The sequence below is a fragment of the Manacus vitellinus genome, unplaced genomic scaffold (genome assembly GCF_001715985.3).
Source record: "Manacus vitellinus isolate BGI_N305 unplaced genomic scaffold, ASM171598v3 scaffold_11_pilon, whole genome shotgun sequence".
In the NCBI taxonomy this organism is placed as follows: Eukaryota; Metazoa; Chordata; class Aves; order Passeriformes; family Pipridae; genus Manacus; species Manacus vitellinus.
In genome coordinates this window covers 6560284-6578974 of record NW_021938895.1, presented here as the reverse complement: position 1 = coordinate 6578974, position 18691 = coordinate 6560284, and the positions used below count along the sequence as shown (strand labels likewise).

Genomic DNA, 18691 nt, shown 5'->3' with positions numbered 1-18691 from the left:
TTTTCCCTGAAAAAATCACGTCAGACAAATGTGTTCTGAGTAGGAAAGAAGAGTCTGTTGGAAGGTAAAATTACATGGGAAACATACACAATGAATAGACAGAATTATATGAGAAATACACACCAGGAATACCTGAAATTTCCCCCTTCGCTTAAGGCCTCTCACTTAGAAAAGAAAGGGGTAGGACTCCTATCAAATGGATGCTCCAAGAACCACACAGAAAAGGATCAGTGCAGAAAACCTGTTCCTCTGCACATACTCCCTGGGATGAAGCTGCCCATAGGAACCCCTTGAGCACAAACACAGGTTGATGACAAGAAGTGAGGACCAGAACTGCAACTGTAGCCATTCATATCCATAAGTAATTTCAAGAGAAAACTTAGGGAAGCAGCCCTAGGATGATGCTGCCTACATTACGTATCCTCCTGCTGGCCAGCCTTCCCAGGACACACAAGAAGCCATACACAGCAGCCATAAACACATGGAGCTGACGGGTACCTGCCTCTGTTCAGCTGCTCTTATCATCTGGGGAAAGAAAGAAACCTGTGTGAGTGGATTAAAACCACTGTTGAGAAGAGAAATGAAGAAATCAATTTCTTGGGATCTGCTATTCTGATTAATTAAAGCACCATCCCAACAAGGGATAAAGGCTCCATTTTAAGGAGGCAATTACCAAACTCCAACACTTTTCAGGATACTTTCAAAATTAATTCTCATCCAAGACAGCTGTATAAAAATAACTGTGCAACTGTGTTGCTTTGGCATGAAGAATACTGTGTAACCTGAAGAGGTAAAAGATCTGTCTGCAAAACCTCTGGAGCTGAGGGGATGGATCTTTAGGTCTGGTACAGTTAAGCAATCTCTGCAAGAAGCATCTCCACTTCATAAAGACACTTCTGAAAAGCAGAAAGCTTTTTTTTTTAATGTATCAGATAATAAATATTTTTAGAAGTTGTCTACATTTTTTAGAAGTCACTACATTTGTAAAAAAAAGTTCTTATTTAGAACTGACCAATTTGCAGAACAACCCAAAAACTTTGAATAAACACAAACCCCAACACTCAACAGCAATCCCATCCAGATCAGTTGGCTTCCAGCAAGTCTTGCTAGAAATTTCCTGAAAGAAATGAGGGAAAAGGCTATCCTGAAAAAGACTAAACGTCCTCCAGCATAATTTCTAGAAGGTTTTGTATGTATGTGTGTGTGTCAACAGCCAGAATGTAACTTGTTATGTGTGATGCATAATGAGATCACATTCAAAATGTTCTTGTATGATCGTGTGAAGACCATGCATCCATTTGAACAAAGTGGTGGATGAGAGACTGGACATGATGGCAACATGTGCTTGGCAGCCCAGAAAGCCAACTGTGTCCTGGCTGCATCCAAAGTAGTGTGGGCAGCAGGTTGAGGGACAGGATGCTGCCCCTCTACTCTGCTCTGGTGAGACCCCACCTCAAGTACTGCATCCAGCCCTGGGGTCCCCAGCACAGGAAGGACATTGACCTGCTGGAGCAAGCCCAGAGGAGGCCACCAAGTTGATGAGGGATGGAGCACTTCTGCTATGAGGAAAGGCTGAGGGAATTGGGATTGTTCAGCCTGGAAAAGAGAAGGCTTCAGGGTGACTCTCCTGCTTCCAGCCGGGACAGGGCTAATTTTTTGCAGTACCAGGAGGTGGCATGGCCAGGACAAGAAGATTATTTAACACCACCTCACCATCATTGCTGGGACAGGGGAAAGGGACTCTCTTCTAGGGAGAATGGGTTCCTTCTGGTCAAGTAAGGGTGGCAGAGGGAGCCATCCAGTACTGTCTATTGTCAGGGTTTTTTCTTTGTCTTTTCTTGTACCCTGTCATTAGTATCCTTGCTGTTACTGTTAGTTTTCTTATCTCATTGCTGTTTCCAGTAAATTGTTCTTATCTCAACCTGTGATCTTTTCCTTTTGCTGGCTCCAATTCTCCTCTCCATCCTGCCACTGCAGGGAAAGAGAGGGGGAGGGGGAAAGCAGGGGAGCAAGAGAGACCAACAGGTGGTTTGGTGAGTCTTGGTGGGGACACTGAATTGGGGAGTATGATTCCTTAACCACAAGAGTGACCTAACTGAGGCCTCCCAGTACCTGAAGGGAACTTACAGGAAAGATGGGGCAAGAGCATGTAGTGAAAGGACAAGGGGGAATGGGTTCAAACTGAAGGAGGGTTTAGATTAGATATTAGGAAAAAATTATTTACTGTAAGCGTGGTGAGGCACTGGCACAAGTTGCCCAGAGAAGCTGTGGCTTCTCCATCACTGGAAGTGTTCAAGGCTGGGTTGGATGGGGCTCTGAGCAACCTGGTCTAGAGGCAGGTGTCCCTGCCCATGGTAGGGGTTTGGAACTAGATGATCTTCAAGACCCCCTTCCAAAACAGACCACTCAATGATCCTGTGAGAGTTTGTTCAATAGACTTATCTCACATGGGCTGTGGAAGCCACTTAGTCTGGGCCTAACAGTGCACAGCCTGCTCTGGGACTAGTCATCCCTCCAGGCTCTTACTCTGCCATACTTGAAGTTAGCAGGTAATGAGATGAAAGGCATGAATGCTGCCTGCCAGCAGCACTGGCACTGGGAGACACCAACACAGTCATGATCTGTTGTATTTTAGTGACTTGGACCTGGGAGGGGTTTAGATGGAGGTGGCTGGGCAGACTGGGCTGTGGCTCGGAGCTGTACAGGAGAGGAACCCTGCAGAAAGTTGAAGGCACCTTCAGCTCCTGGGAAGGTGCTGGCTGCCTAAAGGGGAGTAGGGGCACACAGAGGGAAGAAGATCAGTCCTACATCAGACAACTGCAGCTGTGTAAGAGCAGATTCCGTGGGAAGGCAGTCTCACAGCCCACCCATGGGGAAGTGACAGGGAATCATTGGCAAACTTGCATCCCAAATTGAAAAAATAATTAACCACCTAGCTGCTTTTAATTAAGATCTTGACTTATTCACCACTCCAGGATATGCAGATGTTTGGCTGCTGGGATGTATCAACACACCTGAGCACTGGAGGCAATTGTCTCTTGGCTTCATACCTCAGCAGGCAGCAGAGAGGGGCTCCCGTCCTGTAAGACATGCATACCCCAGCTTATGGTATTGGCCATGTCTATGGATGGGAGAGTTTCTTATCAATAATACCTCTGATACTGCCTTGGTGGAGATTTTCATATGCAAATTTCAGCATATCAAAGGTGTTTTGCTGTTCTGGCATCGTTGCATCAGCTAAGTGCCAAAGCAGCATGCAGCGTTTTACACTTATGTAAGGAGATAAAGTTTTTGCCTCAAGGATATGATGTTCCAAAGACAGAGATAACATGATGGGAAATGACAAGAAGCAGTGGAGAAGGGGGGGTGGGGAAAAGAAAACAAAAGAGACAAATAGAGAAGAGAAAGGGCAGGGTACTGTCGTGGGAGGACAAGCCTCTGTTTTTCATTTCAGCATGTATGATGTTTTCCCTGGATTATCTCTCTCTAGGATCTTTGAAGTTATTTTTCTTGATCATCCTCTTCTCATCCTTCACCTCCTCAGGACCACGTTTTCTGTATTCTGCACAACAGTCAGTGAGTCTCATACAGAGGATGATGCTACTCTGTGCAAATTCAACTGCTAGAATCTGGCCCCTCAAGAGTAAGAATCGCTCAGTGCAGGAAAAGATGAGATTAATGGCAGAAACTGCAGATGACTGTAAACAAATTCATCCCTTCAGTTTATTCCTCCTCTTCTTTCGTTTCTGTTACTCAGGCCTGTGAGATGCAGCACCTCTGATTAGAAGATATCTATCTAAATCAATGTCTTCAGCTTGAACTAATAACCCTGTCATCACCACAGCACCTGGCCTGTCTCTGACACCTTTCTGTTCATGAGAGACAAACATGCTTATTTTATATCACACTTAAAAAAAATTCCTGAAAATTCATTTTGTTTGCCTTTCTCAGAAACGAGACCAGGTGGGTGTCCCCCCTTTCTGCCCTGCACTGCCTGCAATAATTGGTGGCTCTGGAAAATTTTAATTTGTTCTGCAGCCAAATCAAGTTATCTAGTATTGATAATTAGAAAGTTTTAATAAAATTGTTGCTGAAATTCCTCTTCACACCTTGACATGGGCAGTTATGTCTGGGTTGCTTTTTGATTTAATTGTTCTTTACTAATTCAGGGATACCTGTGTTGTCAGGCCAATATTCTGCCCTCAGTGATGAAAGAAAAAAAATGCTCTAAAATGAAATAGTCTATTAAAATATAGTCAACTAAAAGTTACAACTCCCAGAACAAAATAATAAAACCCTGAAAACTAGTGTTTTTTTGGAAAGCCTGACATATTTCTGTTCATGAGGAACAAAACCACTTATTTTATAGCACAGTTAAAAAAAAAATCCCTGCAAATTCATTTTGTTTGTCTTTATCAGAAATGAGACCTAGGAGGTAATAGTAACAGATTAAAATGCTCAGAAAAGCTTGATGTATTATTTTTAAATACATATGTATGTTTGGTATGTTCCCCTGAGAGCTGCACTTTACATATTACAGTGCCTCAATGAAATTGTTTTCTGTAATTTACAGCAAGATTTTCTGCCACAGACAGCTTACAGCATGTCAGAGTGACACAGTCATGACAATGTCATACGGAAACTTCAGCACTGTGCATCGAATCAAGCTCACAGCCTGTATTCAACAGGGTGGCATGGTCATCAGCTCAGAGCCACTACCACGTATCAGTGCAATAACAACAAGGCTTTGATTTGGAGTATATTATTAGCCCATTGTATTAACACCACAGTGCCAATACTATTCTTGCATACTCCTTCTTTATACGATGGACATTAACTGGAGCTTTTTTAATTCCCTTCAAAAAGGATGAATCCCATCTGTTGTTATGCTCTTAGACAAAGCGGCGGATGAAAGGCCAGCGCCAGAAATCCCCAGCTAGGTGCTCGGGCAACCTGTCATCTGGATGGCAGCACGGGGCTCAGCGGGGAATGCTCAGCCCCTCACCGCTATATCACACAGAGAGTTCGGGAGGGTGCCGATGTAGGCGGGATTGGATGAGATGGGATGAGATGGGAGGGCTGCAGCCCTGTGGGGCCGGGAGCAGAGGGTGCAGACCGGGCTGTCTGCAGGGCTGTTCTCTGCACGGTGAAAAGGTGCTGGGGAGGAAAGAGGGAAGGATGATCGTCCCGTCCCGGGAGAGCCGGCCAGGCGCGACCCCCCCCCCATAACCTACTTTTTGCGCCGTGCGCCTTTTTCCTCCGGCTGCCGCGACGCAGCGCCCCGGCCGCCCGGCCGCCGCCCCCCGCGAGGGCATCCTCCCTCCTCCTCCTCCTCTCCTCCTCCTCCTCTTGCTCCTGCACCTCCCCGGCGGCGCGCGGCGGGCGGGGGGTCCCGGCGCGGCCCCGGCGGCCCGCAGGCCCCGCAGGACCAGGACCATCAGCGCGGCCGCGGCGGCCGCCAGGACCAGCGCCGGCCAGAGCAGCGCCAGCAGCCGCCCCGGCAGCTCCCCCGCGCCCAGCGCCAGCCGCGCCGGCCGGCCCCAGCATGGCCGCGCCGCGCCCCGCACCGGAATGCCCCGCTCCACTCCGCTCCGCTCCCAAAAGTTGGTGCCGGAGCCGCGCTCGCCGCCGCCCGGAGCGGCACCAGTGGCGGCTGCGGAGCCGCGCGGGCGGGGGGGACCGGCCGGCCCGGGGCGGGTGCGGGGGAGCCGAGGGTGGCGCGGACACGTCGGTGCTTACGGGAGCCTCGTCGCCACGGGCTCGGCCGGGAGGGCGGGTGCGCGGTGCGGGAGGGCGGGAATGGGACTCCCCGGGCGCGTGTGAGGCTGGTCTGGGGGCAGGAAGGGGTTAATGCATCGAATAGATCTTCCCTATGGAAGTGGTACATGATGAAAGGAGAACGCGATGCGGTTCGAAGCAGCAGAGCTGCGGGCATCGGCAATGGTTTGAGAGCAGATGTTTGACCGAGGATCGGCGTATGCAGGGATGCTCGCAAGTGATGCTTTTCTGCGAATTTCCCCCAGTCTAGACAGAAGAGTTTTTAGAGATGTACTTGAGTTGTCAGGCACCGTGACAAACAAGTCGTTATCGAGCACCATCGCTGTGATGATGACAAGCTCTGCCATGTAACGCAGCGCGTGATGCGCTCTCATCTCGGGCTGATCCTCAGGGAAATAGCAGTTTACCGCCGCCAGCAGAACGCTGAGCAGAGCGCCTGGAGCCACATCTTTGCTGCGCCCGGATAGGAAATTTCTCCACCCACCTGATGAATAAGTGCAGGTGGTGCTCTCAGAAAGTCTTTTTTTCAAAGTCACTGGGCTTCAGTGGCAAGTTGAGTTTTATCTTGGTCGATCTAGGGGGCCAACCTCCAAGCAATAAATAAGCAGTGAATAGCAGTGAACTGGAGTGAGCCCCTCATTCAGAAGTGTGTCTCAGTATGTTTGTGACTCACACCTGTCACAAGCTCAGTGGCATTCACTAGGGGCTATTACTACAAAATAAGATAGTAAATAAAGCTTATTTAACTAGAACAGCATAAAAAGTTATGTTTGTAGTAAACCCAGCACAGAAAAGGGGCTGGTAGGGGAATGGCTTTCATCTGTCAAGGCTTTATTTCACCCAGCAGGGACTGCTCTCTCCTGAGCATGGATCCAAGTGCTGGAGCTCAAGCTCAGACACACGCCCATGGAAAAGATAGCAAAGCAGAAGGCTCATTATCCACCCTTCCATTGGATTACCAACTCTTCAGGGATGAAAGATTTATTATTCCCATGTCCTGGGCCTAATTCCAATACATCCTAAACAAGTCTTGGTCTTGAAAGCATCATAAGGTGTTAAAGCACTCTAGAAATTTCCAGACAAAATACAGGAGAATTGTCAATGAAATGATGTGCTGAATGACTTTATGGGGAGAAGAAGGTTTTGGGAGGGAGAGAGAAACACTTAATACACAGAAGAGATCTGTGGGGATACAGTGGTACTTCAAACACTGTTGTTGGGGTGGGAAGCTTCTATTTAAACATAGATCCCACAAGTTATCATTTTCTGTGTCTCCTACTGCCTATCTTCTAAAATTCATCACTGACTAATCTTGTGGTCTGAAACCTCAGGAATTTGAGTGGTTTTGTACCTAAGCCCTGATACTGATTTCTTATGAGAATATGTTTATCTTGTATCCATCTGGAACCCTGAACTGGTAACTGCAAATGTCAGAGAAAAGGGGACTTCTCCTGAAGTTAAAAGTGGCAGTTATCTGATTAGTTTAGATACCTGTCTTTTATTTTTTCCCCTGTCTTTATTTCTCTGTTCGTAAAAGGAAGGTAAGTATCTTCAGGTCTGAGCGGTTAAAAAGTGTACAATCTATGCCTCGGATCATAAATAAATCCACTACTTTCAACTCATCTAAATTAAGTTGCTGTTCTTTTCCTGGGGAAACATAAGCTGAAAGACATTTCAGGAGTCAGCATTGCTTAATTGACTATGAGATTACTGCTTTGCAACATTCCTTTCTATTTCTTTTTTTCTTCAATAAAGGCAATTAGTGTGGCTGGCCTCTAATGGCATTTATTTTCAAAGATAAGCATCATCATATTAGACTTTTTTTCCTAGTATTATTACAGTCTTATTAAGCAACATATCACACCATTGTTCTATGAAAATTGCACAAATTATTGGCATGTAACGTTATATGGAAAGCCTGAAATTTTATTGCAAGCCTGAGAAAATACTTTTCTTTTTATGTGTGACATGAACTAATTGCAAATTTCGGATAGGAAGTTGTTCTCCATTCAGACTTAGACAGAAAATCCAATAATCAGGAGCTGGAATCACATATTTGTTGTAGATCAAAATGTGGTGGATGTTCACAAAATAATGCAGCTGCTAATGCCTGTTGAGTCCTGTTCAAACCTGTCTGCTTCTGCATGCACAGTTAGTCTTTCAGGGTGCTGAAATGATGAAAGTAGGCTTTGGGAAGTTTTCTGGAGAAAAATTCAGTCTTATTAATGTTTAAATATTTCATTAAAGCTGTTTGATTTTGACAAAACCATATGGCAACAGAAAAAAAAAACCCACAGCAAAACTTGGTTTGGACAGTTTTCTAGCTGAAATTAAAGCATAGTTTTTATTTCCATTTTCTATTGAATTGTTAAAAAATGAAATTTTCTAAAACAAGCAAGGTATGAAATGATTATTTTATTAACATTTCACAGAAATTATAATGTGACCTGATGTATTAGCACTAGACTTAAGGATTCACCCACAGAAGCCAAGAGAAATGCCCTACTCTGACGCTGCTCGTGTTTAATCAACAGCAACAGAAGTGATAGAAAAATTAGTGTTTTCAAACAAGTCAGAGATAGAGAGGGGAAGCTTTTAAACTGCCCCAGCAAAAACACCTTTCAAGAGGCACTGAGGGGAACACTTGGCAGTATTTAATACCCTTCAATCCTGTAACCAGGAATTCAGCAAGCTGTATATAAAAGAAGGCAGGCGGGTTTTGTTCCTAACAGTTGTTCAGAAAGCCTCGAGTAAGGGCAGAGAACGAGCTGTGTGTCTTCCCTTTGGGAAGCCATTGGTGCTGACCAGGTTGTTCAGAACAGACCCTTCTCATGAAGTCACAAGGCTTTGCTTTACTCTCTCTCAGACTATGGGGATTTGGGGTAACTGCATAGAAAACAGTGGGAATTTGCACCGGTTTAAGCGACACAGCGCAGGTCTCCTTTCGATAGCCTGTTGCTTAGCCCGGAGATGGGAGACTTTCCCTGTGAGCCCTGTGCCGACGCGGGCAGGAGGATGTTTGGACGTGGCCGAGATCAAAGCTTAGATCTCTGTTTCAGTCATTTCTGGGCAATGAAACACTGAGGTGTCCCCCAGCTGGCTCCTGTCGTGGGGCCCTTGCCAGCTGTGACCCTCCTCTCTGCTGGAAGGAAGCTCGTTTACAGGCTGAGATGGTCTCACAACCCACCCGCTTAAGGTCTTGCAGGGACATTTGCACCGAATCCTGAGGATCGTCTGCTGATGTGCAGGAAGTGTATTGATTACAAATTTGTGTAATTCACAAACTTTTCCCATTTTCCCTCCTGTCTGAAGCCCTGATGCACTAGCATGGACGTGCACAAAGCTGATCAACTACTGAGCTTGCTTAGCCTGTCGATGAGGAAACTGAGGAAGGTGCTTGCTGCATGCCTGGCAGTAGCATGACAATAACTAGTAATGAGAGAGGAGTGCTCCATCTGTTCAGACTATTCAGCTCTTTTGCACGGCTGCCCACGTGGCCAGGTATTTGCCATTAAATAAGATGATTAATTCCTTGACAAGTTGGTATCTGGCCTAGCAGTCCAGCATTTCCTTTCAGCATCTGTGGCTGCTTTGAGGAATGCAGCTTTATAGAATTTTACTAATTATCTAATAGCTTTTCAACCTCTTGTTTCAGTACAGGGAACTGCTGTTAATTAATTGCAGATCCTCGGCATACCATTCTTAACTGATTCCCCTAGTAAATATGTTTAACACTTGCCTTGGTTTCCTGTACATGATTCATTTGGTTGGTAAGTGATCCATCTTTGTTTGCTGTCAAAGTCTTTGAGTTGGAAGAGGACTTTAATCATGTTACTTGGCTTTCCTGAATAGAGAGAAGAAATGGAGTCAAAAAAGCACGCAATGGTAACGCAGTCAAAGAAAAACCATGGTCTGGGTTTCTTTCACCAACAAAAAAGTTGTGTAAGCTTCAATTTCCCTTTCATTTTCATAAAGAACATACTGGAAACATCTATTCAGCCAAAGACATGAAATTAAAACAAAGAAACAAAAACATCTTGAAAGGAGGAAAGGAGGCACTTTCCCAGCTTATGCATTAATTAAGACCAGTCAAAGAAAACAGCTTCAAAGGAAGGAGGAAGCCAGTGGTAAGCACGGCTGCAACTGCTTTTAATGGGCTATAGCAATGACATGCATGGCAGGCAGATCCAGAGCAGACATTAATGCAGCACTGTCAGTTCAAAGGGGACAGAGAAAAAGTTGGAGGCAAAACTGAAGTTACTGAATAGTAAAATTGTTTCACTAGCAGATTTGTCAGCAACACTATGGGACAAAGGAGCTTGTTTAGCAGAACACAATCATCTCGAGAACGATAAACACTGCTGGTTTAAAGATAAAATCAAAGGCCTTGAGAGCAAAGCAGAAGACATAAAAGTATGTATAGTTGGCTTTCCTGAAGGCGAAGAGGTTTGCATCCCTGTCAAACCATTCAGAAAGGAGCTGTTAAGCGCCCCAGGTCACTCTTGCACCCTTTAGCACCCACTCTTCCCCTGGGTGGAAGCCTGTGCAGAGCTGCATGAATATACAGCAGCATTTTTAGGTTTTCTGCGCATCTCATCAGCAGTGGTGTTTTGGGAGTCTGGCAGGAAAATTTATTCCCCTCCACCCCACAAAAAAAAAAAAGCTGAGTACAACCTACAACATACTATCATAAATATTTTATACAGTTTAAAAAATGGATTTGTTTAGCAGCAGAAGACAGGGCTTTATTATATTCTTTACATGCATATTTGTTTTCAGTGCTGTTCAGTCTGTGTCTTGGATCCAGCTGTCTGGAAAACCAGCTGGTGGTTTGTCGTCTCTTTTGACAAGCAGTTCAAGCTCTTGCTTTAAAAACTTCCTAGGTCCCTTCATCAGCGATCAGCAGCATGTGTGCATTTTTACAGGAACATGATGTCTACAAGGAAGTCTCCTAAAATCAAGATAAGTGTCTCTCCTTGCTTTATTCCAAACTGGCACACAACACAGTGAACATGGAGTAAATGAGTGATGACACACAATTTATTGCTATCAAGAACAGCATTCAGAGAGATGCAGCTGACACACTGGAGGGAAGCGAGCATTACCCTCAGGGAGGTTTTAGTGTCAAAAATGTATGAATATGCATCCACTGGTAAAAGTGTGGCTTACACTGTAGTGTTTTGGCAGCATCATATTCTTGTGCAATCTGGGTATCCAAGGCCACAGTTTTTCTCTAGATGTGCTCACATAACCTCTGCATCTGAAGAGGATCTTCCACTTTGACCTGGAGACTTGAAGGCCTGAAAAATGTACCACATCCACCACATCCTCCATGGTTTCTTCTCATGTTTAGTCATCCTCCATGGAAAAAACCTACATCTTGTTCCTAACTTAATGTTATCTAGCGGTTTCCCACCACTGCTTTCTGTGACTTACTCTGACAGAGATATCCTTGTAGCTGCTGTGTTCCTCCTGAGACAGAGCTTCAGTGTCACAAGTATGTTACCTCTTAAACTCACTTCTGATAAAGATATTAAACCCCTATTTCTCACCAAAAGGCATTTCCACCAGGTCTCTTGCTATTTTTCTCGTGCTCCTATTTTGAACGTGCCCTTGACATCCTTCTTCTGTGTTGTCATACGGAGAGGTAATATTCAGCCTCTGTAACCTATTCACTTGTTCCTAGACACACAGTGTAGGATCATGTTAGCTCTCTTTCCCTCACTAACATATCAGAGGCACCAGTGGAGCTGGTTGCTCATGTTTTTCTTGCTTCCTACCCAGTTTACTAATTTCAACTAAAAATATTCATATATATATATGAATACTAGAGGAAATGACATCTACAAACCAACAGAACTTGTTGGTTGCCAGCAGTTGACTGCCCTGTATTTGATTCGTTCCTCTGCAAAGGAGAAATAATGTTTCTACAACACTTAGTCTCTCTTAGCTCAAACTAGTCTCATCACAGTTTTGAGAAGAAGTTTAGTCTTTTTGTGATCAACAGGGAATGTGGAGCACTTGCAGGTAGATTTTTTTGAAGATATTGAAGAGATTTATAGTTGTTGCATAGTCTCGATGGCCTTGGTCAGTGTGACATTAGCAGGCAAAACCCTGACGTATCAGTGCTTCTTTCATACAGTCATATCTATGCAACAGGTTTGATCAGTGGGTTAAAATTTGTTTCTGCACTCTTTGCAGTATCACTTTCTTTAAATTCCTGAGAATAAAAGTAGCTTATGGAGGCTATATTTACATGGTGTTCTGTAGATACATGGCTGTTTGTTCTGCTCACAGAACAAGTATCTGCATATACTTCTGTATATCTGCTGGTGGTTGCTGAGATCTGGTTTGTGTTCAGTTGTTTTCACATTGGAGGTAGAGAAATTGTGAGTCTGATTGTAAAAGACCACAGCAAAGTACCCAGAGCTGGCCTGTCACTGGAGCTCGTGCTCTAGAGGGATGGCCAGGAAAGCTGGGGCAAATCATCTCAGCATGGGGAGTCAGACCTGAGACTTATGGGGCTACTGACCCACAGGTGTAACCTGGTCATAGATGATTCATTGCTTTGTCTTCTCTTCCTTAAGGTCTACTTAAATCCATGTCTCCTTGTACCTGAAGCAGATAATCCATCTTGGGCACTGATGTTGAGACAAGCCTCAAAATTTCAGACATTGCAGAGTACTGTGGTCTCCTGGACCCACAGAAATGAGTACCCAGATCCTTAGAGTGAACCCAGTATGCTCAGGGAGCTTGCTGGCCTTTGCATAAAACAAAACACGAGACCCTGGTTCCTTCAAGGGAGGTGACACAGCAAAGGGCTGAGCCTCCTCCATGGCTGGCAGTTACCTGGGATATGAGTGCTGACACAAAGGTTTGCTCTACTGAGAGCCCTGTCCTGTGAGCAGCCAGGCTGAAGGACCGGAGTAATCACAAAGACGCTTCTGGATCTGGCTCTTTAGAGGAAATCTCTATTAATAACTATGTCCTAAGGTTTTTTGAACTGCTATTTTGTCTAGATCCCAGGCTTGTGTCCATGAGTTGTGCCCCAAGGATCCATCTAGTCAGGATTTGTTGGGATTATTGCTCCTCTACTCACCCTGCACAAAAGAATACAGCTGCTTGGGATAAACCCAACAATTATTGTCTCCTTCCACAACCCAGGGAGCCAATATTTCACCATAAGGCATGTGACAATTAAATAAATGACAGCAATGGCTTCCCATTTTATAATTGCCATGGCAACTATATTGTAACTTTGACTGATAACATCTCTTTCTGGGGTTGTCTGTCTTAAAACATGGCATAATTTAGCACTCTGAACCATCCCACCAACCTGCCAGCCACACAATACAGCAACACGTTGTCGCAGCAGTGCTACTGCAGACTCCCATGCAGAGGGTTACTTTTACTTGATCCTCCACATTTCTTCACAAATAATGCAGCATTTCAGAAGGGAGGGCTGCGTTTGGTAGGCTTTTTTAGAAGGGAGTATCTTGTAATCTTCTGACAGTCTGTAGAGAGTGTTTGTTTAAGCCAAGTTCAAGTCCTTTCGCTGTTCCCTGCACCCCAGGTTCCATTCATGTAACATTTTTCTAAATTTAGTGTATTGAGCTTAGATTCACTGTAAGAGGCATCTCCAGAGATGAGATGTCCTTTTTCTTAGCCTTCAATAACTGTGCTGCCTGCAGCTTACTCTGGTCTTTAGATACCTTGCAAAACATGCTATTCAAACATGCAAACCAGGAAAATAAAATCTGTTTACCCAGTGTGGATCAGAGGCAGTCCTATTTTTAAGTCAGACTGAGGAATGTGGGAAGCAAAGTGTCTCAGGAGGAAATCCAGGCTGGAAATGGTAGGCAGTCATGGCAAGGCTGACTTTTTTGTCTGAGTCGTGCTGCTGCTGTGCTGAGTTGTGCTGGCCTCAGGACAGGCAGAAGAGGCAGGACAGGGGCAGGTGGCTCCATGCCCAAGTCCACCTGCCAGGTCTGTCCAGCATTGGCTGAACTCCAAGGCCTCTCTCCAGAAGGAGCTCTTACTGAAGCTCTCATGGTCAAAAAGTCACAGCTACTTCTGCCTCCTTCTTTCAGCCCTCCTGTTTCATTTGCAGTCCTGCTGCTGGTTCAAGGCCTGCTCTGAAACTTCCTTAAGTCGGGAAACTGGGTAAGGTCTTCAGCATCCCCTGATGTCTTAACAGCTCTTCTCTGATTAGCCTCAGGCTACAGGCAGCTTTGGAGGAAGGCAGCTCCCATCGAAAAAGGGGGATGGTATGTCCTGTGGGAAAAACTCAAATGCTGTAAGGAAATGTTGGCCATCATTATGTCAAGGGTGTCTGCTGACACTTTATTATGTTTCTATCTGAAAATGAATCACAAGCAAGTTCTAAGATGATTAAATGAGGCAGAGGAGAGACAGCAATGTTAGCCACATTTTCAGTCTGCAAAAAGGGTTTTTTTGTTTGTGTTCCTGATATTTTCCATTTTACTTCTCAAGTAGAAAACATAACCTTTGGTTTACGTGCCCCTTGGGGGCTGTGTTCACTTCCTGGCTCTGCTGGGTAACACTGGCCAAGCCATTTCAGCTCAGGAGCTAATGGCTTTGCTTTCACATCCTTCATCTGCTTGTCTCCTCACATCAGCATTCCTCAAACTCCACCAGCCCATGGTCTGCAAAAGGCAGCACCACCCTTTGCTCTCTCTGTGAGCCTTGGTTTTAATTTCTGAATGTCCTATGCCTGTGAGTAACACTGGAGTAGGTTCCATGGCTTGTAGGCTAGTGTGGCCAGCAGGGTCGGCTAGTGTGGCCAGTGGGATGGGCTAGAATGGCCAGCGGGGTCATGTTTCAGTGCAGGAGCTGCTGATGGTAGGCTGGACACCTAAAGCCTTGGGGACACATACCTGGAGGAGCACTGGTGTCATGCCCACTGTGAGTATTAATGATGCTTATTGATCTGGGAGTTCTTCATTATGTAGAGAGAAAAACAAGACTTAAAGACTGCCAAAGTCCTGAAGCAGAAAAGGATTCAAGGTGAATGTCTCTTGGTATTTCTAATTAGTTTGTTTAAACAGCTTCTTGCGTGGTGTGCTGTCCGATCTGGGTTTGATCCCTAGGCATATACATCCCCCTCATTATGCAGTCTAGATGCCAAAGATGCCAGGTCTTACAGCTCTCAGTAACAAAATCCTATTAACTATCTGCTCACATAATTCTCTCTCTTAAATGTAAGACATTTCCTTTCCTAATAGTGTTGGTAGATAAGCAAGTTAGTGATGTGAGGCAGTAAGATGTAATTATAACAGGAATCTGCAATAGGATTAAGAAGTTCCAGGTCAGTTGTGTCTCTCAAAAAATGACATTGTTCCCTTGGAAAGCTCATCCATATACCATCCACCTGATTTCCTGAGCTACCATAGACAGGTATGGAGCACAGTGTGCCTGTTCTGCAGTGACTGCCAGGAAGATGACCTGTGTTGAAATTTGAAAACTGAAAATACCTCAGGGAATATTTCTCTGGCCAGTCCTTCCTGGCAGACTTTTGAGCTCAGAAATTCTCCTGCAGAGGATGTGGGTTACCCTTCTGAGGAATCTGACTACTAATGCACTCATTTTCAGTTTCCCACTTTCATGTTATCAGATAGGAGATACTTGTGGTTGAGAGTGTAATCCAATTTCAGTAACAAAATAATATCTCTATTGTTCAGTCTAGTTTTTAATAGCTCTGTGATCCCGCAAGCCTATAAACAATGGGAACTAAAGTATAATATAAGGCTGAGAAGCTGAAATTGCCCATTCCCCAGTTGCCTGTGCACCTTCTCTGCTCATGGAACTGAAGAGCAGAAGGGAGGTTCAATTTTCTGTTAAAATTTAATATTGCAGAATATGATTCTACATCCTCTGTGTGTCATATCACCTTTGATACTTCTGAGCAAGAGAGACAAAGGAAAGCCCTTTCATGTCCATACCAAAGCAGAGCCCTTCAAAACAGTGAAATAAATGATCCTGGGAAGGTTGAAGCCTCCAATGGGGATGGTGAACAGTCTCTCTACAGTGTGTGTCCCTCACATGGGACAAGTCACAGTCATGTGTGGCCAGGCTGTCAGAGTTGATTACTGCAGAGTGTGCAGACCCAGGGAAATCTGCAATTCCAACAGCAGATGGCACAGTCCTAAAACTAAAATCAGCCTGCAAGGGGAAATAGTGCCTGGGCCACGAATCTGAATGCTCCTGAAAGGGGATCCTGTGGAGTGAGTCTGTTGATTTGACAGACTAAGCAAACTGGTTTTGAAAATAGTGTATTTTCTCTCTAGGGGAATTAATTTATAAAAGAAATTGCATATATGGGACAATGTGGTAGCAGTGGAGTTTAGTTTAAGACTCCTAAGTATAGCTGACAGCTTAAGTGTAATTATAAGGTTTTTTTGCATCCATGCCTCATAAATTACTCTTTTTGTCATCTTTGTATGATGACAAAACCATTTACAGTTGTCATAGGTACAAGGAAATTTTATTTACTGGAAGGAAAGTGAAACTTCAGATTGATTTAATTGGACAGTAATGTCTTTGCTTTTATGCAGGCATAATCCTTTTGTGTTTCTTAACCATCATCCAGAATCTTACCAAATTAGGCACAAAAAATGTGTTCTGTTACGTTTGGAATTTTATGAACTAAGTGAGATTTGGGTGTATCAACAAAGCCACAAAGCCCCCAGCCCTGCACATATTGACTAGGCCTGGCACTTCATTTCTATTAGCAGTGAGCATTTGGATGGACAAATACACTTAGTTTGGCACTTCTTCTACAAACTTACAGAATAAAACCTAGAGATCTTCCTGCAGCAGGCAGTATGGTAATCCTGGATGTACAACTCAGGAAAACCATTTCATGATGTTTAAGGAATTAAGAAACTAATCCATCCTTTTGATGCACTAAGGAATTGCTACAAGAATTGTCTGGTGGTTAGAGCAGGAAATTGTGAGTCAAGACGTCTGTTCCCCCCTTTGTCAGTGAATCATTTCCTCTTCTTCGAGTCCCACAAAACACCCAGACAGAACCTGTCCCCAGAAATAAACTCTTTACCAGATTTGGTCCCCATGTAGTTCCCAGGCTGCTGCTTGCAGTAGAAGCTTTCATGTGTGTTAGAGTCAGAAAGTCCTAGATGTCAAAATACAAACATATGTTGTGGTCCTGTACATGAATTTTCCCTCATTGGGCTGCACAGAGCCTGGAGCTCTGTTATCAGCTGCCCTGTGAGACCACATAGAAGCAGCAATCTCAGCACAGTCCTCATCTTACTAGATGTCAAAATGCAGAGAAAAAGACTTTTCCAGTGCTAAGAAGAACGTAGTTTGTATTAATACAACATCTAGGGACTGGACTATCCACCATTGTTAAGGATCTAGTGACTTTCTTGCAGTTAGAAAGAGCCTGCTGTATTCAGAGAGAGATTCAACCCACAGATTTTAAGTCTTTTCCTTGGAATAGGATGAATTGCTTTCTGGAGCTGTCTACTCTTCATAGAAGGAAATACCAGGCAATTTTACTCCTAACTTACTGTCCCAATTCAGTGCTTAAATGGACATCCTTGACTCCTGCCACAGGTGACAGACCACATTAATAAGATATTCTTCCTAATTAGATATTAGGAAGAAATTCTTTACTGGGAAGGTGGTGAGACACAGGAACAGGTTGCCCAGAGAACCTGTGGATGCCCCATCCCTGAAAGTGTTGAAGGCCAGGTTGGATGGGACTCTTGAGCAACCTGGTCTGGTGGAAGGTGTCCCTGTCCAAGGCAGGTGGTTGGAACTAGATGGTCTTTAAGGTCCATTCCACCACAAACCATTCTGTGATTCTATGATTAAGTATCAGCTCACAAAGTTTTACAGAACTGTATTTGCCTCTGTATTGTATTTCAACAGCTACGGTTGAAGCTGCTCTTTTCTCAGTTGCTACACATTCCCTGCCTCCCACCACTGCACACAGAGCACTGCTGCTGCTCTTCTGTTCAGTGGTGTTTGCCCACAAACCAGCATCTTCCCAGAGGCAGCCTGAGGCAGCAGCAGAAAAACAGCGCAATGCTTTTCTGCCCAACACGCCCATCAGTCATCCTCTCTCACTGCTAATCAAGCAAACAAAAATATGTGCTCTCAGAGATAACAAGGTTTTGCAGTTGTTTCCCACATGGATTCCAGGCATTCCCATATTTGCAGTAATTCCCAGAAGTTTACATCCCAGTCGACTGTGCAGGGAGAGCAGTGGTCTTCAATGTTCAGAGAAACACAAGATCTGAGCCAAATAACTCTGTAGAAATGTCTCAAATATTTGAGATTCCTCCTTCAAAAATATGTGTCTGTCATAAGAGGAGATTAACCTCACCTAGCTGCAGCTTTCTAAAAGTTAGGCTGGTGAGCAGGAACTGTCAGTAACTGTTGGAGGCAGGGGAGCAATTTCAGAAATGAAAGCATAAAAGAAATAATGCCTTAAACAAGGGAAATACAGTGGCCTATTCTGTTCTTCCTCTGTTTGTCTTAAAAACAATTATAGCTGTAACTTGCTCAGGGAGAAAATAATTTTCAGCTTCCTTTCTCTGTTAAAATTCAGTTTGCATTTTCCTGATACCTTCAAATTGGTATGCTTTTTTCTGCTCATCCGTCATCAGAGGCTATTGGTGGATGCAGGTTCAGGTGTACCTGGATTATAGATGTTTGCACCTGATCTACCTATTTTGAGCTATGCTTGCAAATACTTCTACTGAACAGTATTTCTCATTCTAAGGTAGAGAAGGCCTAATGAATAGCACCCCAGAAATACTTATTTCTCCCTGTTCATAATGGGAGAGCCTGGAGTCACTAGCTCTGGTGTAGATATCTGCACTGCAAATGTCTAAAATTAGGTAGGATAAATCTCATGCAATGA

At 44.4% G+C, this 18691-nt stretch overlaps 1 protein-coding gene across 1 annotated transcript in view; it reads right to left on the bottom strand.

The window, feature by feature from the left end:
* LOC103764388 (protein LYRIC) overlaps window positions 1-6152 on the bottom strand; it is a 30404-nt gene extending 24252 nt beyond the window's left edge. Inside the window, exons 1-2 of the mRNA XM_029965772.1 lie at window positions 6053-6152; window positions 5235-5734 (exon numbers count right to left, since the gene is read on the bottom strand). Of these exons, the coding sequence (XP_029821632.1) occupies window positions 5235-5734; window positions 6053-6152 (600 nt within the window). The remainder of the gene's footprint in view (window positions 1-5234; window positions 5735-6052) is intronic.
* Between the last annotated feature and the right edge of the window lie 12539 nt (window positions 6153-18691).